Source organism: Eschscholzia californica, unplaced genomic scaffold (assembly GCF_041429995.1).
Source record: "Eschscholzia californica isolate CP2 unplaced genomic scaffold, dmEscCali1.0.p SCAF_3, whole genome shotgun sequence".
Taxonomy (NCBI): domain Eukaryota; kingdom Viridiplantae; phylum Streptophyta; class Magnoliopsida; order Ranunculales; family Papaveraceae; genus Eschscholzia; species Eschscholzia californica.
Genome location: NW_028238420.1, coordinates 19779390 through 19806366, shown reverse-complemented (window position 1 = coordinate 19806366; position 26977 = coordinate 19779390). Strand labels below are relative to the sequence as shown.

Sequence of the window (26977 nt, the reverse complement as noted above, 5' to 3'; positions counted from 1 at the left end):
AAGTTAAATTAGAGTTCAATAATGTTCGTGATGAAGCAAATTGAAGAAGAAGAAGAAGATTCGAAGAAAAGAAGAAACGTCGAAGAAGCATTAAAGAAGATTCGAAAAAAAGAATTAGCTTTAAAGAAGAAGAAGAAGAAGATGATGATGAAGAAGGAAAAGCCCTAAAAATCTCTGAGATTTTTTAGAGAGAAAGTAGATTTTAGTGTGTAAGGGTATTTCGGGAACCAAATAGTTAGAAAATGACCTAAATAGTAATTATCAATATTATTCTAAACTTGAACTATTATTACCCATAATATTTTGGTAACTTCTACTTAATAGGAAAAAATCTTGGTTTTTTTAGTTATTATGTTAATTTTCTAAACCCAAACAATCATTTTCTCTTATTAATAATGATACATAAAGTTTGAAATAATATAGGTAATTAAGAATCAGGTCATTTTCTATATTTTCTCTTCCCAAAATATCCTTCTCCACTAAAACACACTTTCTCTCCCAACAAAACCTAAAATTTTTGGGTTTTTCCTTCTCTTCTTCTTCCCTTCGATAGAACTTCCTAACACTTGAAGTTTCATCTCCATACTCTTCTCACCATCGCCGTACTCGTTCTCAGTCGATCTATCTTCCTCTTATCGTCGCTTATTAATCATCTAAGGTCAGTCTATAGTGGCGAAAGGAGCATCTATTGAAGTAGATAAAAGTGTTGGGACTTCTGTTGTTGATATGTACATGAAAACTAGAAATGTTGAAGATAGAAGGAAAGTTTTTTATGATATGCCTGAGAGAAATGTAGTTACTTGGACTACTTTGCTAGCTGGGTATACTCTGAATGGGATGGCTGATCCCTCTTTAGAACTCTTTGTTGAAATGCAGAAGGAAGGAATTAAACCCAACCCATTCACTTTTGCTAGTATTTCTGCCGCATCCGCGGGAAGTGGTACCATTGAGAAAGGAATTCAAGTTCATAGGCAATTCTATTATTAATATGTATTCAAAGTCTGGTCTGAACCAGAGCAGCCAGACTGAAAATGGATGGATCTTCACCACCAGAGGACCTAATACAAGTGAGGAAGCAAGAAAATGGAATTGGATACATAACAATAAATCGATCGAAGTCTCTGAATTCACTAACAAAACAGATGATAACAGATGTAGCAAAGGGTTTCAAGAATTTGAATGAAGATGAATTTATGCGAGTAATAGTGATATCAGGAATAGGAAGGGCATTCTGTTCAGGTGTTGACGTAGCATCTGCTGAAGATGTGTTCAAAGGAGATGGGAAGGATATGGAGATTGATCCTGAGTGGCAAAGGGAAAAATGTAAGAAACCCATTATTGGTGTTATGGGTGGATTTGCTGTTACTGTTGGATTTGAGATTGCCTTTGCTTGTGATTTCTTGATTGCTTCTAAAGGTGCAAAATTTATGGATAGCCACTCCAGGTTTGGGATATTTCCGTCATTATCTCAGAAGCTCTCACGCATAATAGGACCAAACAGAGCTAGAGAAATTTCACTACACCTTTAACTGCTGAAGTGGGTGAGAAATGGGGTATTGTGGATCATTTAGTCGAAGGAAGCGAACTAATGAAGAAAGCTCGAGAAGTTGCAGAAGCCATTATAAGAAACAACCAAAACTTGGCTGTGAAATACAAGTCTGTTATAAATGATGGCCTCAGATTGGACTTGGGTCATGCTCTCACACTTGAAAAGGACAGAGCGCACGAGTATTACAATGGGATGACAAAGGAACAGTTCGAGAATATGCAGAAATTCATAGCAGGTAGGAGCTCGAAAAAACAACATTCGTAGATGTAGTGTCTGGTCAGTTACTCTACTTATTCTGTAATAATAAATGCAACTCTTTTTTCGAATGTTCGACAAATGAACGCCTAAAAAATAATATCGACAGGTTTTGTATTACTCTTTGAACCTAAATCTTGATACACCCCTTACTTAATTCCAACCTCAAATACACCCACAACCGGTAGATAGATGAAAGGGTGGTTGGAATGCCTTGATGAATAATCTATTGTTAGTTCTGTTTGGTACAATCTACCGGTTGTGGGTGTATTTGAGGTTGGAATTAAGTAAGGGGTGTATCAAGATTTAGGTTCAAATGATGTATTCAGATGTTTTCTTGTTGTTGAATTTAAAAAATATTTACGTTTTCTATGATGAATTATGAAAGCAATTTCAAAATCAAGATTTCGTAGACACACTCTTAGTTTATATGCTCGATTTGCAAATGAGTCTGCAAGATATGCAACTCAAGATTATATTCTGGAAAGCTTGCAAACACAGTTTGCAGTTTACATTATGCAAACACGTTTGCAGAACAATTTTTGCAAGCACGTTTGCATAACAGATTTTTGCAAACACGTTTGCATAACAGATTTTTGCAAACACGTTTGCATAACAGATTTTGCAAACATGTTTGCATAACAGATTGTTGCAAACACGTTTGCAGAAAAACGTAAAGGAAAAAAACGTCGCTTTTTTTCTGGGTTTTTTTTGAAAAAAAGTATTGAAAGTGGATCTTGTTAGAAAGCTAATGAAAAAACATTTCTAAATATATAATTTTTATAGACATCCGACATCTCAAACAAAAGTTATATCGATTTAAAGTTTAAAGAAAAATAAAAGAATTTAGTTACACAAAATGACAAAAAGGGGTATTTTAGTATTTGCACACTTTTTGACCTGAATAATAATTTTCAAATGTTTTGTGCTTTTCTACTCATTTTCAATGTTATTTTGACCTTTTTAGAAATTACCCCTTCCAAAAGAAAAATATGAAACTCATGTGGCCATGCAATTAGATTTTGCAATGTCTTAGCTGGCTCCATAAGATGCTAATACAGGGACTCTATCTCGTGCACTTCCTTGTGCATCGTACCTAATAAGACAAGGGATATTTTGGTCTTTTCACATGAAAAAGACTAAAATACTCTTTATCTTATTCGCCACTTAAGCAAAAGGGGGTGTACGAGGAGGGTCAGATATCATTTTTGAACTCAATATTCGTGAAGTCGCAAATCAAGCTTCTGAAATACCTGCAAAAGTAAATTAGGAGTTCCTAACAAGTTTAAAGTTTCGATCATTCTTGTGATTTCCCAAGTAGCCCGTACTTTATGACCAGTTTCTCGCCTAGCCCCTCAGTTTATCGAAAATACCAAACGCCACCCTTTCGCCGTTACCGTCCATTAACTGTTAATTTTTTTTACTTCCCAAAAAGTGTCTCATTTAATTTCGTGGTCAACTCTAACAACACTCTCTCTCTAAAAACTTTACTTCTCTCTCTAACAACACTCTCTCTCATATCTCTTTTTTATTCTGATTATTGATCACTCTTATCGAACTCTCTGCTGTGGCCTATGCAAAAAAAAGAAATTAATCCTGTTTGGTGTTGGATGTGATGATGTTAAGATTGATGATGGTTTTCTTTGATCGCTTCTCTCTCTTTATTGATCAAGATATCAATAAAGGCCCATTGATTCGGTGGTGATGAAAATAAGGTGATGAAAATAGTTGACGATGAAATAGATGATGAATAGATGATGAATAAATTATGAAATAGATGACGAAATAGGTGATGACGAAATCGTTGATAATGAAACAGTTGATGACGAAATAGATGATGAAATAGTCGATGAAATAGTTTGATGACAACTTGTAAACTGCTAATTCTTTCAAATCTAGTGAACGATGAAACTGTTTAATTCTTTCCAATTTGTTGTTTGTTATATTGTAGTCTATAAAATGTTATTCATCTTTATAGAGAGAGAAAATCTGGGAGAGAGAACGAGATGATGGGAGAAAGAGAGTTCTTAGAGAGAGCGAGACAAAGAGATGTGACTACGGAATTAAAAGAGGCAGTTTTTTACAAGTAAAAAATTAACAGTTAATGGGCGTTACCGGCTAAAAGAGACTCATCTAAGTATTTTTGATAATTTAGCAGGTCATAAACTAGGAGCTACTTGGGAAATAACACTTTAAAAAATCAAAAAAACCTAATTCAAACTCTTCAAGAACAGACCTATAGCCCAACTAAACTATGGCCTAAAATTCAACAATATTATTTATACCTTAAAAACCAAAGTTCAATAAACTATGGAATCTACGTCCTCTGAGAATCGAACCTGAGACCTCCAGAATTTTGGGAGTTTATGTAAACATTATCCGCCACTTAGGCTACCAAATGTTGACGACTGAATGCCTTTTTAAACACTGAACACTCCATGCCCATATCTTTTCCTATTTTTTTTGAGAAATCGACTACGATCTTCTACGTTAGTCGTTACAAGGCATTGAAACATTCCATACCTATATATGTAGCCTTTTTTTTTTTTTTTTGTTGAAATACCTATATATGTAGCCTAGTAACATCAGAACTCATATCCATAGCTTTCAAATTTAGGAAGTTTTAAAGTTGCCTCCCGTGAGACCTCCTTTCATTGGCACCTTCCATATCCAGCAAAATAGCTAAAAGCACTTCTTCTGACTACAGGCACCACACTAGTTTTTCAAATTAAAATCGGTGGAGTCGACAAAAACCGGGTCAAATCCACCATCTCAAAAGGTCCAAGAACTATTGAATACAACTCCTCCCATCAGTGGGACTCGGTCCAAATGTTGTTATAAATTTCAGTTCAAGTCTACCGAATTCAACTCTAATTTCAACTTGAAATAATTGGTGCTTAATTCGGTAGATCTTGAGCCGAACTTTGTAACAAGATTCGGTCCGAGTACAATGTCAACTCAACATTCGGCCTGAAACCATCGACTTGGGGGCTCGTATTACCAAATAGAGTCTAAATAGATTTATCTACCAAGTCAAAGGAGGTTAGGGGGCGCCGATACACTTAATAAAGGTTCCTCTAAAGCTCCCTTTCAAATTTGTCCTAATAATAATGATCAGGACAAGATCAGTTACTGAAGTTATGAACATGTAAAATCAGGGATGTTCGGACTCACCCATCAGACATCGTTCGTACAGAGACATTTGAAGTTCTGGAGTGATCACCGTCTCCTCTTTGTGCCGGTTAGTCTATAACTCCCATTACAACTTTCCACAAAACAGCCTCTCTTCTCTTACGACTAAAAACTAACCCTATATATTAACTGATTTTGTCGTCTTTCCCACGTATGCTTCGTCTGACAGTTTTATGGTTCCGTCCCTAAAACTGATTGCTTCACACTTCGACATGGATTCATTTCTGTAAGTCACCTGCAAAAAGTTTAAGCAAATATAAGAGATCTTTTAATTAGGAAACGTAATAGAATCTTAATTATTATATCTTTGTCGAACATTCTTGTTTCTATTTCTCTGTCTTCAGGATCATTTTGCAGAATGAAGCAATTTCGACTTCCAACAGTTTCTAAGGAGAGCATTGGATAAGGATTTATAAGCTGTTGCTGGAAAAAGGTAATTTGTCAAGGATACACTACCATAGTTTATAAAACACCCACAACTTTACCTCAATAATCTAATAGTGCCTCGATACTGGAAAAACCAGCCCGATGAATTCGAGTTGTGAAATGAGGTATCAACTGTATTGTTGTCTATTAAAGCCAAAGCGTCCAAAAGGATGGATTGGTAACTAAATCACATTCCGGTTAATAATTGAGGCAGGTGACCTCAGACATGTTTATTAACGATGAAGAACTCGGTAGTGGGTGACTTGTCTCAAAACCACCCTGTTGGCATCCCGGTATGCTGCATTGAACATGCACGCACGGCCAGCGAAGTAATGTGTGACCAACAAAAAGTTAAAAAACAAAATGCTTTAATCCTCGTCCTCTTTGTATTGCAGTCTCTGGCTATGGATCTGTTTCAAGTTCTTCATTTTCCTCAACGCCTATGACATCTCGTAAATCTCTTCGTTTCGGTATTTTCATACATGAAAACTAACGTATAAAAGTTTACTAGTCCAGTCTACCTAAACCTAACATGAATCGATTTTTCATTTCTAATATAGTAATATTTGCAGGATTTCACAACAATTTCTGGCTTCCCTTTCTTCCTTTACTGGTAAGTCTCGTAAACTAATCCAATACTACTTATATATAAATCACCAAACAGAAATAAGAAGATTAGGGTGCGGCTAAGGGCCCCCGGATTAAGCACAAATTGTGAGATGTCCCATGTGTAATCCGGGGCCTACAGCACTTTGACTGGGGGGGGCGGGGGGGGGGGGGGGGGGCCTTTAGCCCTCCCAGAAGATTAATACTTGATTCCTTTCATGACAACTGCTTTTGTTAGTTGGGACGAAACTACAAGTAATCATAACTAAAATGTGCTTAGCAGGCAACGATTTGGCTTCTGTAGTTAGAGGGGCTTTTCTGGTGAGACCCCATGACAAGTTTTTTTGGTTCAGCAAACCTAAATTGGTTCTCCTCTCCATCTTATACATTTCATCCACTTTCAGGTATTTGATAACGTAAACTTTATTCGACATTTAATTACTTACATACACGGTTTATGAACTTTTCAACGTTAACTGCAAAGGTTGAATAACTGATAATTTGTTTTACCAGAACTCTTTCCAACTGGCATTCTTTACTTGGGCATCTGTAAGTTATTTGCAAGTTAATCAAATTTGTAATAAGTTCTTGTATTTTATACAAGTATTAACTAAAATACTTCAAAGCAAACAGTTCAAAACTTCAAATGCAGATTGCAGAATGAAATCTTGCTATCATAAAGAAACAGAAAACATTGTCATAAGGATTGTTATTGGAATGTTAGTTCATCTCCTTTGTGGCTATGTAACACTACCTCTATATGCATTAGTTACACAGGTAAATCTGGACTTGAATTCAAGTTAATTGTAGTTCCTATGTTCTTTAATCTGCATCTAACAAGTACCTTAAAACATATGGGTATATCAATGAAGAAAGAAGTATTCACTGATAGGGTAATCGAGAGTAAAAGTCTAGCATATCCATGCAAGGGAAAATAAAGATGAAAGAGAAAATGTGACTCGGTATTCACTGGAATTATTATCTCGACCGTAAACAGTTCACTATCGGGAGAGCAAGAGACTGAAATGGCATGAATTGATGATTCATCAGAAGGCAGTGAACATACAGCAGTTGAAATCATAGAAGAGAAGATTAATGGGGAAACAGGTACCAGAGGAATCCATAATGATGGGAATTCTAGTTTTACTAAATCGAATCACTAAAGGTAGTCGAAGAAGGGTTCATCGTCAAAAAGATTTCTCAGACAGCTAACCATAACCATTTATAAACAATTTCTAAGTTCTTGCCTGAGACCCATGGTTAAGTTCCTAACATTTCCTCTAAGTTAAATGTTTGCTGTATAAGTAGATGAAGTATAAATCCGTATTACAGTATTATTATTATTATTATACCGTAAATTCTTCTGTTGTTAGATTTTTCTAAGCAAGAGTTCCTAACTTAGTGTCTGGGAATAGTTGAAGTTTTGTAATCCAAGCGTACTTGGATCCCGTGTCAGGTCTAACTATACTTGTGTAGTCGTGTATACGTAACATATGTACTGATATTCCTTAAAGGAAATGTAGCTATTCTATTACACAGCTTCATATCTTAAAAAAGTGGAGGAAAAGATATAACGAAATAAGGTGAAGTCGAGAAAAATGAGACTGCACATCTTGCTTATGTACAAAAGCAGTGTTATATCAACGCAAGACAAGTATGGACAGTTTTAGATTTATGATACCTCTTAAAGGGTTAAATAAATTATTGGCAATAGAAACCACATGAAGAAACAAAATGACTTACTAATCATTTGATCATCCTCAATTGTCTTCAAAGGAAGCCTGGGATAAAGAACAATTACTTGCTTTTAGTTGCATCAGATTTTCGAGCAAAATTTGCTCCCCAGTAGGATTTTGATGTCAGTAATACTGAGTGTAGCCAACAGGGGATACCCACAGGTACACTGATGAAAGAGATCACAGACAGAGCATGAAAGACAAGTACAACGTAAAGAAAATATTACTGAACAGATGCTTAAATATCTCTAATGTACAGCTTTATGCGCAAAAGTGTTTTTGGTCCTAAGATAGGTTAGTTGGTCTTCTTAGTTTTCAGCTTGAAAGATGTTTCCAGTTTCCACATGATATGGAAACACATACTTCCTAAGTTCTACCTTCTAATTCATCTACATTATACACTAACTAAAATGGTAAAAATTAAACCAGACTGCAAGTGGAAGTTCCATTTAACTCAGAGTCAATGTGGATCAAGAATTTTGACTTTATTTACTGAAACTGCGACCCTTTAGGTCTGGGGCAAAAGAAAGATGGTCTTTATAATACGAAAAGTCAAATCGGCAAGTTTTCCAAACATCCAAATTTAGGTCTTCCACCAAAAGTTTTTTGGAAAAACAATCACAATCCTTTGCCGCACTCTCTCACTTTGCTTCACGCAACACTACAAATATAAAACAGATTCACCTCAAACTACACATGATTTTCTTCATCTTCCAACAAACTGCTACTCTGCTAACACCGCACAATCAACTAAATAAAAAGACAAGATCACCTGAAGAAAAATAACACAAACAAAAGAACTAGCTATGCAGAGGATTTGAGGAATCATCGTAACAAATGTCAACATAATTCTGAGGGAATAACGAACATAATTCCATTTCAAACTCAACATATAGGAAATTTCATTTGCAGTTTACCTTTTCATTACATTTCCACATAATGACCACAATAACGTAATAGTTCAGTGAAAAGTACCAAAGCGAAAGTTTGGAGAAAAGTTCTTTATTTTAGATATTATCTCGAATTCTTGATAACCACTAGGAATGCAAAAGAGTATATAAACTAATAATAATAACATCGAAGTAAAAGAACAAAAACTATTAAATAATTGAACTTTGAAATATCGACTCTAGAGAGACATAAATGATAATCGAACTTTTAGAATAGATCAAATGCGAGACAGACAAGCCTTGTAAAAGCACTCTCACAGTCTCATCTTTACTTTCATGTTCACATTCAAATTATATGTGTCCACTGAACAAACAATATTACGGAGTTATTCTTCTATAGAAATAAAATGCTTATACTAGCGTATTCATATTCAAATTGCGCAACATTTCCATAATTTTCTATTAATTAGTAATTATCAACACTAACAAAATATTTCTGTTTCCAGCAAGAGCTAAATTTATACTAATACCGGAATATAATGCCTTCATACTGAAATATAATTATTGATGAAGACAACAAGGTTGGATTTTAGTATATATGCAGTCACTCACTTGTGGAATCATTTCCTGCCGCTCTTAGTGAATGTCACAAAGGAATGATACGACAGAAGTTCTGTCCTCCTACCATCAGATGGAGCTTGTAAAGTTGAATCAGATACTCTTCGACGGTGAATCTATCTCCTCCTTCTCCAGCAGCAGAATTCAAGTCATTCTTGTCTGTATCTATTTACAATTATGTATACACTACGTTGCACAAGCATAAAAATTATACACTCCAAAAGAGTATTTATAAAGAAAAGTATCTCTGAAGAAGTGGAGGCCTTTTTGAGAGAGTCAAATTACTAATCGGCTAGATCACAAGTAGGATAAAAAATTATGACAATAACTAACACTGATATTGTTCTACGTTGCACACACATAACACTTATCGACACTAATACATAAAACTGCTATTGTTCTACTCGTCCAAGTTTCAAATAAGATTGAAGTAACAACCCAGAGATTTACAAAATAGAAGAAGTGAATATCAGATGGTCTAGTAGTTACAATGTTAATACTATGAATAGAGTGGTTGAAACTCCTTGAACGTCCTCTCTTCATCTGTGCATACTTAAGCATCCAAAGAACCTAAACGTGATCAACAATAAAGCCCACAGTATAATAGCAGCAGCAAAATTTATATCAGAGTTTAGCAGATAGACAGAAGCATCATAATATGAACTCTCGGTGCACGTTCAATTCCTCTCGCCTTCTAATTTCTACAAATGCCAGATTAGGATACGATTCTTTTTATCATATCTTACGAAGTCGGATATATTAGATATAGTCACTATGTACAAACATGGATAAATATCTAAACGTGTATATACATATATATATATATATCCCTTTGTAAAACAGTAGCCTTTTTTGAGGGCGCCTGACTGATTTATCTTCGACTAAGTCTGGCCCTCGAATTTTAATCTGAAGTTTTGAAATCCGGCGGCTCAAATTTACCCACAATCTAAGTAGTTACTCCCTCATATCTCTCCTGCCATAAACTTCGTTGTTCTCCGCAAACAGTTTGTTTTGCTCCATCGTAACTCTCCCCAACACCTTATATCTCTCTCACAACCATTTATGATTTATATGTCTCCCACCTATAACCTTTCTTCTCATCATCCGCACTAGCCATATACTTTGAGGAAGAACCAAATTGATTTTTGAATCCTTTGATCGTCTTCGTCTGGCATAATTCTTTTTTATTTTAATTCTCTGTTCAGATTGTGTGGATTTAGAGTATTAACTGATTTGGTTTTTGTTTTGTTTTCATGCAATTCTTTACAATTTTTTATTTTAACAGTGCCAATGACACAGGCATTTTCTACGCTATAGAAATGTCCGGCTACTTCTGACTGGTCTCCCATTAGTTGCTAATCCCAACTTGAGACACTCAACTTGTTGTACTCTGCTTCGTAGGTTTTCAACCGATTTAATCTCAGACTAGAGTTCGATTTAGCCAACTAGATGTCTAAAGTAATACCAAACTAAGTACTTGCTAACCTTTCTTAAATGTTTTATTGTTTTCCTTTTTGGAAACAATAAGATCCGAAGCATGGTATCTCTACTGAAGAGACGTGCATGTTCCCACCCAATCGAAGTGGGATTCACATCAATAAAGATATTTGCCTTGCTAGTAAGGAATGAAATTTCGGTTTCGGTTGAAATTTCGGTTTTGGTGGAAATTGCGGTCGGTCCAAAAGTGGAAACGTTCGTAGAAACGTTTCGGTCAGTGTGGAAATCTTACAAATCTAGAGAAATGATAGAAATATGATGCAATTATGTATAACAAGATTATTAAACCACAATGAAGCATAAGAATGATGTTTTACATTATCTATTAGTTTGAGGGAGTATTAACAATTACACTGTTAAATTGAATAACTTTTTTTACTATAACACCCAAAAGATAACATTCTTACTGATAATAATTAATAGTTAACAAACTATGTTAGTTTGAGAAGGTATCGTCAATTACACAGTTATATCAGGGGTGTTACTAAGACAAAATCAATTTAGGCAGTTAAGTCAAGACGTAAATCATTCAAATAGATTTAAAAACCATTAAAAACATAACATAAAAATCAAGAGAGATCTAAGAGAAATGAAAATAAAAAAGACAAAGGAAGGGGTGTGTTTCTAGTATTACTTTCTCCGGTTTTTTTGCTAGTTTCTACTATGTCGGTCGAAATTTCCATCATGTTGGTGGAAATTTCGATATTTCCAACCATTTCGGGGGAAATTTCGATCATGTTGGTGGAAACTATGCAGAAAATAGTTGTAAGTGTTATTTCGTGCACCTAATCTAATTTTAGGAAACGTTTCGCGAAATATCGGTGAAATTTGGGAAAGTTTCATCCCTTGCTTACTAGTCATAACAACTGTAAATAAGTACATGCACGCGAATTTCGATAGAACCACATATCCCATCATGTCTTGTTTTTTTATGTTTTAATAGATAGAATAATTAAAAGATTAATGAAATGAATGAGTACAATCATTTAGACAAGATATTAGTGTTCTTACGTGAGGATGCTGCATTTCAGATTGATATACTAATATTTGATTCCTCCTAGTCGCCGGTCCCAGCTCGACCAACTAGCAACCACTTCTTCTTTTTTGAGAAATCGACTACGATCTACGTTAGTCGTTACAAGGCACTGATACATCATGAAGATATGATAAGCATGATAACCGCGCAAGTTAAACCCATAACGAAAGAGGCCTAAAGCCCAACAACATGAAAGAGGCCTACTAGCAACCAGTTCTGACTTCTACAGCTTAGATGGTTTTATAAGCAAACTCTTTTTTGGTACGAGGAAAAGATTTAAGAACTTTCAATTCCTACTACTTCACGGACTCCCGTTGTCCTAGTAATAACTAGAGTAAACTGTTTCTCTTTATCAGTTTCTTTGTTAAGAAAAAAAGGTTTAGGACTTCACTTCCAAATGTGACCTACTTTTCGGAATTTTCTCTGTTCTACAAGATTTCTAATAGGTTATACACCTGTATAGAATAGCTACAGCCTACAGGGGGAAAAAATGAACAAAGTAACATTGTTGTATACTTGTATGCCCAAGTCCATCCTTTGAGTTCTCTATCCAATCTCCGTTACAAATTCCAGCATCACATGTTTAAAGGAAATAGATGCTTACTGCTTGAAGTTAGACAGTGCAATATCTTTCCCGTAGCAATGGAAGACGTTTCCAGAGTACCAGGACAAAAAACTATGCTAATGTAATAGAGATTATGAAAAGATGGTTTTCCTGGTAAAACTTTTCTCCTGTTAACATGTAACGTTATTGAAGAGTTTATTACTTTGTGACATACATAGACTTTTTTGTGACTGAAACTGTCTGAGCAACACTGACCTCTGAAACTCAACAAGCAGACACGTTAGTATAGATGATTTACTTGACTGTCTTCTTGAAAACTAAAACTACTTTAGTTTCCTAGGTTGAGGTTCAAAGTTCAAACTATTCAGAAATGTCCAGAGTCCCAACACGGACACTACAAGAGAGCATAATTATCACATATTGTTTCCGTTATGCTTACAAACCAACGTTCAAATTTCGCACTCTTTTAAGACTTTCACACAGGCATGCTCAATACAAGTTCCAATAACTAAGCCTCGGGTATACCTATCAATCCTACTGGTTGATCCCAAGTAAATCATGACATACAAGAGAAAATCAAATAATACTGTCAGCATTGAACAAACCGAGTCACTAAAAAGTTTATACTTCAAAGGAACATTATAAAAGGTATGTACACTTACTAAAACATCCTATTGCTGTCCTGCAGAATAGAGAAGTAAGAACATAACAAACTGTATTTCCACCTGTTGAGAAATTGAATGAACCGGCTTGAATTCAATATAAGAATACAAAATTGACTTACAATATCCGGATGGAATCTCACATTCTGGATTTTGTCCCAGCACCAAGTGATGCACGAAAAATCCCCATCATGATTAGGTAGCTGAGTCTGATAATGGTGTATCAATCTAAAGGAGGCTCTATCATTAACACCAGATCTACAAGAGAACCTAGGCAGAAGTTCTCATATTTGCAGTGAAATATAACATCTTTTTCAGAACCCGAAGGGATCAGTACATTGTTTCTGAAGAAAAAATTTAGACCTGACCCAGATTGAAGATTTGTACAGCTATCTATATTTGCAGTGACACTTCTGCTTTCTAGGTCACAGCTACACTCCATTGGCATGGTCACCCCATTTCCTGTACTTCTGCTATGCCTTAAAGTTTCCTTAGAATGAGCAAAGCTCAGTTTGGGACATGAGCAGAATTTTCCATTCTCATGTCTGACATTATTTTCAAAGGACTCCGCACATTCAACACTTTCTGCGACACAAAGTTCTCGAACGGCTGACAGAAGATTCACAGACCATGATGAAACGGCTGTATGAACATCCTCTACTGTCCAGCAGCTTCCTTTCCTCTCCTTCTCGTGAAGAAGAAGCTTCCGAACCAAGACGGAGATTTTATGTAAGCAGCCAGAGCAACAACTGTATAAACAAGTCATCCCAGACATAGCTGAAACACCAATTTTTTTGCTGGAGGTAAAGTTGACGTCTTCAGGAGGTTCACTGTCATTAGATGGGCCAGTGTTGGCAATTGACGAAACATTACAATAGTCACCAACTTTTATGGTATTAGATATCGCAGTCTCACCAGCTTTATCGGTACTACAAACAACATGTGAGGGTGAAACAGCTGATTCCTCTGTCAAACCATTCACTATCACGTGATCTTCAGATTTACCGTTTCCAGCATGTTCAATCCTTCTATGAAAGCTCGAGGTGCTTTCAGTGGCCAATAAGTTCCCAAGCGAGGAAGATTTTTGAGGGTTACCTATGGAAGAATGATCCAAGAAAGTGACTTGTCTGGAAGGCCCTTCTAACACTGTTATTCCAGTTTCATACCCATTACTGGCATCAATTAATTGATCAATTTCAGTAACAAATCTCTGAGAACTTTGTCCCTCAACTTGTATTTCATGGGAGTCTTTTGGAGAATCACTAGGGATGCATGTCTGACCGCTAGGTGGATTATTTGCAGAACCCACAACAGTTCGCTCTGTGTTTGACAGTGGCATCTGATTGTGCAGCTCTAAACTGTAAAAGAAAATACAGACATACAGTTTCCACATTTATGACACATTTAACTACATTGAGTAAGAAATAGTACTATTATTTGGTATTGACAAAATTACCTCTGAATTGTTTGCGCCCAGCTATTGACCACATCTTCCAGATAAGCAACTTGGGATAGAAGACGAAGAAACCTAAATTTATCTTTCCCTCTCAAAATTTTTGCATTAGTCTCTTCAACTAGGATCTCAAGGACCTTTCGAACTTCAGAAGAAACTTCTATCACTGAACTATAAGCACCTCTATATGCTAACATACCAATAGCTACTAGGCCTCTGACAACACCAGACTGTTTTCTCTTGTTTAGATTGCAAGAGTTCCGGGTAACAGCTACATTTTCTACTGATGGAGTAGGATGAATTACACACGAGTTAAATGGCCAAACTTTCCATGGTCCATTTATTTCTGTATAGGGGCCATCCTTCAACTTCGATGTGGCCCAACAAAGTTCAGAAAAATGAGGATATCGCAGAATCTGATAGCCAAATGCGGAAATAGCACATAACAAGCTAGGCTTCCCTTTTACAGTTCTATTGTTGAGAGGTCTAGGAACTTGAATATGACCTGGTATTGCCTTGTTTTCCTGTTGACCACTAGCTATTAATACGCCAGGAGAGGATTCGCTGTTTATGTAATGTTGAATTTGATCACTACCATTTAAAGCTGTCCTTCCAGAGTTCACAGCATCAGATCCTTTAGAGGATACTCCGCTCTCTCTCTCCTGATTTTCAGTCACTGGATCACCCTCAATGGTATCGTATACCTCCTCGGACATATTGCCAACATGAGTTTTATAATGAATTAACTGAACATAGTGTTGAACCAAACGTCGTGATAACTCTGTTACGGAGGAGTTGATTGCCATGTCGCAGTCAAAGTTCCCGTCAAGCTTCACAAGGAATCTTGGTATCGTATGTTGCATAGAAGCTGAATCTTTACCATTTGACACATCGCTTGTGAAAAACTGACTTATGCCACGAGGAAGGATTTCATTTGGCACCTCAGAAGTAGCCTGTAGGTTCAAAAATAGATAAGTTGAACAGTTTTGTGCCACAAACAAGACTTCCAAGATTATGAGTTGTGTAATTATTGCTTAAACAAGATTATATAAACTTCAAGAACTAAGAGATTCAGCTGATGAAGCAACATATAAACTTCCTAGCCATTTCCGAAGTTTTTGTACATATCTATTTCTTTATTAATTCAAAAAAAAAGAACTAAGAGATACGAAATAGGCTGGTCAACAACATATATCCTCGAGGACACATAAAATTTAAGAACAAAGAGAAAGGAAGTAGGTTGGTCACACAAAATATCATGAGGGATACAATAATTCTAAGCACTAAGAGAAAGGAAAAAAGGTTTGTCACACAAAATATAATTGAGGATACAAAATAGAAGCATTGACTATCTACAGAGATGAGTTCTGTGCCCGTGAGGGTTTATTTCGTGTCACATAGATTTGTGCTGTCAGATTATATGTAGGTAAGACCTAAATAGTTCTCCTGTGAAAAACTAATCGACAGGCGATTGTACATACTATATAATTTTCTTTTTCTTTCCTTGGTGCTACATCTTTCAGATTACCTGGGGAATCACTTGTAAAAATTCCCTATTGTATTAATTCAAATAAAAATACTTGCTCTACTGCCCACTTCCAAGGGCATAAAAATAAATCCTAACCATGTATAGTCACAGGCCTAGGGATTAAGCATGGCTGAAATCAAAATTGATAAGAGAGTAATTCGGCAAATTTGCAAGCACCGCTCATTGAAATTGAGTAGTCATACTAATATTTGCTTCTGCCAGAATATTAATATCAGATACAGTTCAAAAATGTTTTGACTATTATTCCTTTTGCATTATTCTCAAAGATTAACGTAATAAAGACTGGGTAGTAGGCATGGATTCATTTCAAAGCTGTTGCCAGAAACACAATTTCTGATCTGTTCTCAATAGAAACCAAATGCACAAGATCAGCACAACGACTAAACCCAGAAAGCTATAGATAAGGCGACGCCTGAGTTTGCTGGATGGATTGAATCAGGTTATCCTGGATATATACATACATGCGTGTATGAGATCATCACAACTACCAAATTCAGGGAAAGCTACAGATAAGGCAATATTTAAACTCTTGAGGCGGATTGAATGAGGTTATCCTGGATATATAAATGTGTGTGTGCCTGTAGATAAAAGAGAGAGAGAGAGAGAGAGCATACCAGAACTATCACGGATGCAGACAAGTACGTTGAGTCCACCTGCTCAGTAAATGTATTCCATGCCTGTGAAACAAACGCTGTAGCATCAAAACTCCCTGCTGGATCGGTTGACTTGTGTGCAATATCATGGATAACACTCTCAGCTTCATCAACCAAATCGTTAGTCTCTATTGCCCACAAATCAATTCGGGGCATGTAAATTATGCACAAACCAGAGCCGCCACATTTCACTGTTGGACAAAATAGTTGTTAGGATCATCAGACTGAAATTTTGTCTTTTACAAGGATCACCAGACTGAATAAACCTTAATAAAAGTTTACACGATAACTTATGAAAACTTTTCTAAATATTATTTTGTAAATGGAACACTTACATCATGATTCGTTTTCGGCTTTTTGCCAGAATTATAAATTCTGGAGAACAATAATCTAATCTTCTGGTAGAAATGTAGAATAAAAACAAAATACAAGAAAAGTACACCCTTCTATCACCTAGTGGTACTAATAAAAGATCTATGCATGATGATTAGATATCAGCATATCAATAAAGTTCCCAAAACTTGACCATCATCACTACAATAAAGCATGTAATACAAAAGGCTATTAGTACTGAAGTAGTCATAATACATGTTAGGACATTCCTATTCCCATCTTTCGGCTAAGCAGTGCTTCCTATTCATGGAACATAATTAGCTGATAGTTATCCCATAATTACGTTTTACTTTCATCCCTTTCTTCAGAATAATTTTCATCTTTCTCAAAAGCACACCTAAAGATAAGGAACGGAGTGAACAGTTGAATAGTTGAGAGCCGTTAGTGATTGGAAGAGGATGGAAACAGGACAATTAACAGCCAATGGCCTAATCACATTCTTTCAGAAAGAACATGGGAAAGCTAGTTGTTAGGGCGTAGGGTGTTGAAAACCAAGAGAAAGGTCAATGAGAAGAATCATTAACCAGCTTTATATATATGTAGAAAGCTAAAATTTAGATATGTACATGGCCAGTCAATAAGAATTAAAAGCACAAAAGACAGTGAGGAAATGATACTAAATTTTAAGAACCTAAACCAGTCTACAATCATGATTTCCAGGTCGATTAAATAGAGGTGGACCATCATTTACTGTTTCACGTGTAAAAGTACTAAGTACACATTCATGCATTTATCGAACACGCAAGCAGCTTATATCTTGATGCCAAGGAACCCACATGATAACAGTGCTAAATTTAACAAAGAGATAGACTTATGAGAAATAACCTAAACCTTATTCTAAAAATATAGTAAACCTAACAGATGACAGCCCAGCAGCACAGAGCCATTAAGTAGTGAATAAATCAATTAAGCATTTGTCGAAGTTATACAACTGCAAAATTAAGACGTATGACCTAGTAACACTAGCTAAAAACCAACAGTGGAGGGAAACCTACATAGTTTGTGCGTTATGCCCCGAACTGCATCTCCATATCCTTCTTGCGAGATTGTAGCTAAATCAACTTTTTGAATTTCGACACGCCCAACGAAACCATGGAGAATACAGGAGGCCAGATGACTCTGACCAGATCCGGGACTTCCAGCAATCAATATCCTAAATCCTGACAAACTGCCTGATGAGTTGGATACACTCCGCAACAAATTAGCATTAGCGCCAGCAAGACTCGCTTTTTGAAGTTCTAATTTATTATTATCGTTATAGGAATCATCTAATATGTCAGAGTTAGCAAAATCAGATTGGCCTACTAAAAGGCCGTCACGCGAAAGATTGGTCTCTATTTCTTTTACAACATCTGCTTCCTGAATTAAGTTGTTTAAATGACACCACCAGACATCAGTTGGCATTTGCTTCTTCTCCAAAACAGAAAGAAGAACACTTTCAATCACCTTAGCAGCTTGATATAGAGAAGGAGGTAAACGTATACGTTCGTCAAGAAAAAGAGAAACAAGCAAGAATGATAATGGTTGCAGCAGGCAAGGAATGAGATGTGTCTGAAGAGAGGAAGTAACAACATCATTTGCAGCCGTTCCTGCTTCTCTACGGGAACATGGAGGAGGGGCACATGCAAGAGCTTCTAACCAATCCCTTTCTTCCACAGAAAACGACAGAAGAGGAGGGCATATATCATTAGCTTTTTTTCCTGCAGAAGACATCATAAGCTCTTGCCAACCACAGTTCCTTTTTAAAGAAATCATTGCCGCCTGGGTACAAAGAGACTGCAAATCCGCACCAGCAAAGCCCACAGTTTTTTGTGCGATCCAATTCAGCAAAGACCTATTTACTGGTTTTGGCCACCTTTCAGTGTGCAATGATAGGATTGCAGCTCTATCCTTAACTGACGGCAGTGGAAAGTAAATTTCCCTATCAAATCTTCCAGGTCTTCTCAAAGCAGGATCAACGGCGTCAGGACGGTTAGTTGCCCCTATAACTACAACTGAACCACGAGATTTCAGACCATCCAGTAGCGCTAGTAAGGTTGAGACAACAGAATTGTGTGTTTGGTCTTGCTGCCTAGAGCGACACGGTGCTAACCCGTCAATCTCGTCAAAGAATATTATAGATGGCTGCGATTTCTCAGCAACCTGAAACAAGAGTCTTAGCTGGCGCTCAGCATCACCGACATATTTTCCCAGACAATCTGCACCTTTACGTGCAAAATAAGCTATCCTCTTGTCACCACGAGCACATGATCCAATCAATGCACGCACTACTAGTGTTTTTCCTGTTCCAGGATGCCCATGTAACAGAACGCCTCTAGGTGGTGTAAGTCCTAGACTACTGAAGAACTCGGGATAAAGAAGAGGCAATATGACAACCTCCTTCATGCATTGAATGACATTCTGTAGCCCAGCAACAGACTCCCAACCCTGATATAGGTTTCCACTTTCTGAATTAGAACCTCCAATATATACAGGACTTAATCTCGATAGATCTCGCTGGAGCCTCTTGCCTTCACGTTTCAAGAATTCCTCATCCTCACCACAATTCTCCAACCACTTCTCCTCCATCTCAAAGTCCTTTCGTGAAGCTTCATGCGAATGTTTCCTCATCTCCAACTTCATTTTCTTAATTTCCAACTTTTTCAGCCGCTTCAATAATTGACTTCCATGAGGTTGGAAAAGGTGTCGATGGTCCGTGCAGGTTATGAGATATTTGTGATGATCAAAAACGCAGCCATCAGCTCGTGCACAAGGCTGTACAGCAAAAATTGAACATAGGATAGAACGATGAGCAACGGGATACAAAATGCAAACAGTATGGAGAATCTTAGACCAATACATAATGATGGGATATATATCATACCAAGTGATAAGTTTTGGGACATCGATCAACCCGACATCCAATGGTTGCTCCAGCCCTCCCACAGCGGCTGCATTTCAATGTCCTTCCCCTACAAAGTGCTGCTCTTACATTTTTCAGGCATCCAAGACCAGCAAAATACACCTGCAAACCCAAATTTAAAATGAGGGCTTCACTAAAAGAGCTGAGTTCAGCATAACGAAAAGAATCAAGGAAATCCATTTTCTCCTATAGGCACAGAATAACCTTCTAAGAAACATCAGGAAATGGTATTTCAAGAAACGAAGCAAAGAGAACCGCAAACATCAATATGAAGACCAAAACAACTGACGTAGTGTAGAAGGGAAAGATAGTGAACATCAAACATTAATAACTTCATAAATACAGTGAAGAAAGAGGGGTACCTAGTATTCATAAAACAAGAAAGAAGACAAATACGGTTAGGAATGAAAAAGTACATGAAATGGATGTGTTTCAAAATAGACAAGTCAACATGCAATGACACTATAATTTGCACATGATAGCACAATCTCAAACCCTGAAAAGATAACCTGGGAGGAGAAGATAGAAGCCATGATTTGATATTGACATTTCACAGTTGAATAGCATAAAAGTGCTTTTTCTTCTATGAACTTGCTCAGCATACATTGGTATGCCGTCATAATTTACAATTTCAAATATTGCTCTTATGTTGATGGTGCTTTACGCGGGTATATAATGGAACTTTTGGTAGTTTCTGAAAGCAAATATTTACTGTTGGTCGTCAGAAGCTGTAAGCGTATTTTACAACAACAAGGTGCAAAAATATTCAAATGTGAATAATGATCAGTAACAAACCGGGATCATGAGTCATTTTACAGTCCCAACCCCTCACAGCAAGTCTCCTAGGAAGTTTACTATTTAGGAATAGGCTTGCTTCTAAACAATAAGAAAAAATATGAACAGGATTTCATGATGATCGTTACTAACTACTCTGAGCTATCGTATGACAAAAGAAGAACAAACTACTACACTATTTACAATCACTAATATGATATGTGCTAATTTGAATATGCCCAGAATTTTCTCTAGAAAAACAAATGAGGACAAACCCTTGGTTGAAACTTGAAACTAGTGTTGTTTGAGTTGCATTGGTACTCAGCTACTCTCTCTCTCTCTCTCCCTCTCTCTCTCTCTCTACCTCTCTCTCTCTCCTCTATCTGCCGGCTCATAGAATTATCATTCTTGTATCACATAATCACCGTCAATTTATTACCTTACTAGCTTGTTCTAAATTTATTTTGGAAGTTGTAAACGTACTCTTTAGGTTTCCACCAACGTGTTCACAACAACCTTAAAGTAAACTAGCTTGACGACAATGGGTAGTAAGCAATTCCCCGGTGTAATTATGATAATATTGTTCTTTGATATCTCATGAAAGCGGATTATTTGGCCCCTTTAAAAGTTCTAGAAATCTATTCGATAAACCAATTGACTCCTTAGTCCTTAGAGATGATTCTGAAGTTTGTGACATACACAAAAGGGCCCGTGGCCTAGCCTAATTTTGGAGAGTAACCTCTAGATAATAGAATTTTATTTTTCTTTCTATTTCTATTTTCCTTAGTTGGATATTATACATATTTATGAAAAATAATTTTTCTTTTTGAAACTCATGTAAAATAACTACAGGTAGGACTAGTGCTTGCTAGTTGCTAGTTTATTTGAATAAGGAATCCTACAATGCAAGAGTCCTCAACTACAAAAAGGCCATGGCTTGAAACAGTTAATAATTATTTTATTAATTGCTTAGGTGAGTAACTATTGTATGAGGAAAAAAGTGGATGAGAAACGCCATTGTTATATTATCCTCAGTGAGTTGGGGAGGTTAAACAACCAGGGGAAATAGAGCAATTAGGCATACAATACTACATGATAAAACGAGAGGGCAACTCTGGGAAATGCATGAGTTCATACAACCAGAACCACTACCAAAAATCAGAAGAAATGGCGTGCATAACTAAGTACCGGGATATTCGTCTAATGTCATATCCAATAGTAATAAGTAAGATGCCAATGTAGTAACGATCGACATGTTTAATAATATAATACATGGTATATTCGTACATCCATAATCTTCATGAGGTAAACTACAATTAAGAAGTTTAATAAGCAAAGCAGCTAAGTCGATGAATCCAACCTCTGGACTCCAGACAGCACAATGTTGATGAACCCATACACAAGCAATGCCGAAACGATCGTTTATGGGTCCCAATAAACCTCCAAGCCAACCTGGTTCATCGCTGAATCCGTCCAAGATGTTATAAGTGGTGTCCTCTGAAGCCGATGATCCGCCATATGCCTCATCACTCTCAACATGATCATCGACCAATCTCTTTGGAGCTTTCCCATCACTTCCTCCCCCACATAACCCACATCGCCGCCCTCCTCTCATGCGTATTTTAGTCATGCAATCAATTTGCATTTGTTTCAACTTATCAAGACAAGTATCATGCGTGCTCTCACGAGACCCACCATTATCTATTATAGGTTCAACCATTTCCAAGGCATCATCACAATTTCTTTCTTTCTCACTTGTTTGCTCCAGCTGCATATCACTTCTCACGGTCGTATCTAACTCCCTCCTCTGGCTCAGCTCGTCTTTCATCTGTGACCCATCCTGCATTTCTGTCTCTTGTTTGTCAGATACTTCTTTATAACTATTACCAGCAACTACAGTATCGTATCCATTGTCGTTTGTAGCATTCAACATTATGATATCCTCATTTTCCAAGTTCAATAACCTTCCTCCCATATCCATGTCATCTCCGTCTTCTTTGTCAGAAGATGTAGTAGGTTCATCCTCACTCTTCCGACTGATATTAGCCTCCTCCTCGCTAGCAGCTCTAGTTGACTTGGCTATCAATGACTTGCCCTCTTTAATCAGACCTCTTTTTTCATTGGTGTCCATTCCATTCACCTTCAATACTTGTCTTGATTCACCAAACCTGCCAAATAGCTTCCTTTTACCACGAGGTGAAGCACCCTTTTCCTTCAATGCAAAACTAACACTATTAACCCTAGATCTAAGCCTCGATTTCCAAGTGCTAGGTTCATCCAGATTTTCAGAATTTGGAACAGGGGAAAACATCTCCAATCGATCTTCACCCTTTTGCCTATCAACGCATCCCTCATTTTTCTTATCAGAACTGGAACTACTACCACCAACATTATCAATTCTACGCCTTTTTTTAACAGGAGATGGCGATACATCAAGTACAGCAGGTGCTTTTCGAACACGAGAGCTCCGACGAAGTAATCCAGAGTTTGATCCAGCATTGCCTTCATTCGATTCAACCTCAATCACACGATTACCATTATAGACTTGATCACAAATAGCATCTAATCTCTTTTGCTTCTGTTTCTGCTTTTTCTTATCCCGATTCCCATTGAAGCCACCGCTAGATGAAGATGAAGAAGAAGATTGATATCTTTGATTGTTACCCTTTCCCCGAGAAACGTTCGACTCAGACAATCGCATGACAATACACAGATAAAGATACAGAAAGAAAATTAGAAATAGATAAGCTAGGTTTCCTGACGATCCTTCTCGTTCTTGTTCAGATCATCGAATAAGAAAGTGAAGAAGAAGCTCGAAACAACAGCTAACCTAACCTAGATTTTCCCTATGTTCTTGGATTGATCGATGAGAGGTGTCGAGAGAGAGAAAGAGAAGTTATCGTTGTCGTTACGGAAACCCTAGAAATCAAACATAGAGGTTTTTTTAATTTCTTTTTTTTTTTTATTTGCTTTTCGAGTCTTCAGGGTTTTTGCGAAGACTAGGGCGGAACCGAAGCAGAGCTTTTTAGAGAGAGAAATGGATATAGAGAGAGTCAGAGAGATAGTATTTTGTAAAACCCCTATCTATTTACCAATTAAACCCTCGCATATCGATTTTCTTTCTTTTTGTTGCCTTTTTGATTTTTCGTTTATTCCCGTTTCCCACCTAACGTTACCGCCAATTAAAACTATTCTGTCTCCTCTACGGTTTGCATGAACGATAAAAAGTTTGAGGCCCAAAAATTGGAGGGTTAATAAGTTCTGCTCCACCAAAGAAGAAAAATAAGGTGCAGGTCTAAATGCATATAGAAGCGTCAGTTTTTCTTCTTTTTGTGTTTTTACATCTCGAAATACCCTTTACATTTCAAAAAAAAATTCTGATAAAAGTAAATCTTTTCATTTACTGCATGTCTCTAAAATTTATCTACAATCAATGAAGTAAAGATTAATAGAATTTTAAGAAAAAATCTAAAGGATTCGTTATCAAAATTACATTAAGTAGAACAAATTTGGATTTTTTTTTTTTCTTCAACAAGTTTGAGTTTATTTTCTTGAACAGATTTGATAAAAATTTAATGGTGAAAAAATTTTCGGTTTGAGTTCGCGATTCTAAGGATCGTACCTGATTCTGGATTCATGGATCTTAAAATCAATATCTAGGATTTCTTAAAAATTAAATCGAATAATAACAATTTTGGTATCTTTAAACCAGATTGAAGTATATAAAAAAAATGTCTAGTACATAAAAAAATGTCTAGTACATAAAACTACAAAATTTCCTATAAAATTTAAGTGAAATAGTTTACCTTTTGAAAGGAACTAGGTATAACCCGTGCACTATGGAAACGGATAATTCGGTTGAATGCAATGCTTGAGTGAGTTAAGTTTGAAGTCGAGATACTCAAATGAAATTAGTAATTTCATATGGGCACGAACAATTTTGTTTAATGCAATGTGTAATTGAGTTAAATTTGAAGTCGAAATACTCACGTTAAATTAGTAATTTCTTAGTGATATCATTTACATAATGTTCTTCAAACATATCTGTGTTTCTTCAAATGATTTCAGAAACTTGTTTCGTTGTCCTCCTTAGAACTCGAAAGTTTCTAACTTAACACATTAAATTTTTTTTGAACGCAACACATATTATAAATTTGAATCAGAGACAAAGACAAAAAGGAACACCATTAAAGGAAGCCAAAAGATCTACAATTCATTATGTGGAAGATATAGATAATAGTAAACCAAATTAAAACATTAAACCATGAAAAGTTCTAAAACTAATTAAAAAAAAATAGAAAATGGTAAAAGTAATACCTTAAAATACCTCAATTTATTGATAACTCAACAACAAAAGTTAATTTAAACTAACGTATTAACAAATTCTGCCAGAAAAAATGATAATCTTCAAGAACGTTCGGTCCGATCTTATGTGTTCACCCCAAGAAAGAAGTCATTGTTTTTTTTATGAAAGAACAAAGTCATTGTTATAATATGGAACATTATTAGAGCACTATTGAGCCCTATCGGGAGACCCAAAAGGGTTGGGGTTCCATTGGATGTGTAATATGGAATCCAACACCTCTAGTTTATAATTTGGACAAAAAATCTCAGCTTGACCAGTAAAGAAAGTTGAAACATTCACTAAATTACGGTCACTCTACTACTGATTCCTGAAACCGACCTTGATAAATTTGTAGGAACTTTGTACCATAACCATCTGTACATTACCCAACCTGTTCAGTAAATGTTGTTATAATATTTAACCTTATACATGCATATAACCATATACAAATACCATTGAATATGACATGTATAATCTAAACTACACATACCTCCACAAGATTCAAAGAGATTAAACTTAATCACGAAAGCGTACCTTGATCCATAGCTAAAAGATGGTTGGGTAGGGTTGATCTTCCACTTGGTTCTTCTTCTCCTTAGAATCTCTCTTGTGATGAAGGGATTTCACACTTAACCAAAAATGTTGAGATTTGGGAAGAAGCCCAAATGGGGACCATAACCCCTATTTATAGACTTTTATTTCTAATTTGGCCCCTCATCAAATTAGAAATCACTTAATGGTCTCTACACGTTTATTCCATGACAATTTGATACCCACTAGTCAAGTCAATCCATATAGACCACTTTACGACTTGACAATTACTGAGATAGCCATACACATGTCTATACATATGTGAGCCCACATATATTGGAATTTCTTCCAACAATCTCCCACTTGGGCCACATATGCTATCTAGAAATGTGTACATCCTTATGAGCTCAAAATGTGCTATCAAATATTAGGTATCCCAAACAATCTGGTCCATCAGTTGTGCTAGTATGGGATTAAAGGGACTTTCGTAACATTCAATCGTCACTAAATCCATCAGTAGTCACACATACCAACATAACCAAATGACATAGATCAATCATGGACTCGTAGCATGGAAATTACATGCAATGTGATCTTACCATGCCTATTCCCAACTGGTCCTACCGAAACTTTATTGAGATCCATACTTAACTTAAAAACAAAGTGGAATGTACTTAATACTTTATTTCTGCAGAAAGACTTTAGTTCAGCAAATGCTGTCTGAAATAGAAAATAGAGCAACGTCTGAATTACATCAACCCAAACATTACAAACTCCCACTAAACCGAAGTATCCTTAAGTGGTGCAACACCCATGTGAGCAACATGCTCATGAAAGACCTTAGGTGTCAATCCTTTAGTCAGCGGATCCGCAATCATGGAGTTTGTCCCAATATGCTCTATAGATAACTGTCCACTTTGTACTCTTTCTTTTACAACAAGGAACTTTATGTCAATATGTTTTGACTGAGAAGAGCTCCTGTTGTTGTTGGAGTATTGAACTGCTGAGTTATTGTCACAGTATAACTTTAGTGGTCTTTCAATACCATCCAGAATGCGCAGCCCAGTGACAAAATTTCGCAGCCATAGTCCATGGTTTGATGCCTCATAGCAAGCCACAAATTCCGCTGCCATGGTGGAGGAAGTCATGAGTGTTTGTTTAGCACTCTTCCAAGATATAGCTCCACCACCCAGTAGATAAATGTAACCTGATGTAGATCTCTTACTATCTTGGCATCCAGCAAAGTCAGAATCCGAGTACCCTATGATCTCCAAGTGATCTGACCTCTTGTATGTGAGCATGTAATCCTTAGTTCTCTGCAAGTATCTGAAGACTCTTTTGGCTG

General features: G+C 36.5%; 1 protein-coding gene and 1 pseudogene across 6 annotated transcripts; one reads left to right on the top strand and one right to left on the bottom strand.

Moving 5' to 3' along the window:
- Positions 1-565: 565 nt before the first annotated feature.
- Positions 566-1999, top strand: LOC147548911 (putative enoyl-CoA hydratase 1, peroxisomal pseudogene; annotated as a pseudogene).
- Positions 2000-4861: 2862 nt separating this feature from the next.
- Positions 4862-24125, bottom strand: LOC147548910 (P-loop containing nucleoside triphosphate hydrolases superfamily protein). 6 transcript variants are annotated; one of them, XR_015236998.1, is made up of 10 exons: positions 22117-24125; positions 19944-20084; positions 18076-19834; positions 16649-16878; positions 14489-15438; positions 13155-14390; positions 11781-11914; positions 7772-7931; positions 6475-6575; positions 4862-5231 (listed from the first exon to the last, which is right to left on the bottom strand). XR_015236998.1 is itself a non-coding variant. In XM_086666377.1 (6 exons), the coding sequence occupies exons 1-6, from the start codon at positions 23455-23457 to the stop codon at positions 13256-13258; spliced, it is 5556 nt and encodes a 1851-aa protein (XP_086522503.1). In that variant the 5' UTR covers positions 23458-24125; the 3' UTR covers positions 12966-13255. The 6 variants fall into 6 exon arrangements, 1 of the variants encoding a protein (XP_086522503.1); XR_015236999.1 differs by having other exon boundaries at positions 6479-6575; XR_015237000.1 differs by lacking the exons at positions 4862-5231; positions 6475-6575; positions 7772-7931 and adding an exon at positions 9577-9842.
- Positions 24126-26977: the final 2852 nt, after the last annotated feature.

What these genes read in the sequence shown, in the direction of transcription:
- LOC147548910 (XM_086666377.1), bottom strand. Translation starts at nt 23,457, where the DNA reads ATGCGATTGTCTGAGTCGAACGTTTCTCGGGGAAAGGGTAACAATCAA. An exon ending in CTGCATCCGTGATAGTTCTG is followed by an intron (nt 15,439 to 16,648) that starts GTATGCTCTCTC and finishes TTGAACCTACAG; the next exon opens with GCTACTTCTGAGGTGCCAAA. An exon ending in TGGGCGCAAACAATTCAGAG is followed by an intron (nt 14,391 to 14,488) that starts GTAATTTTGTCA and finishes TTTCTTTTACAG; the next exon opens with TTTAGAGCTGCACAATCAGA.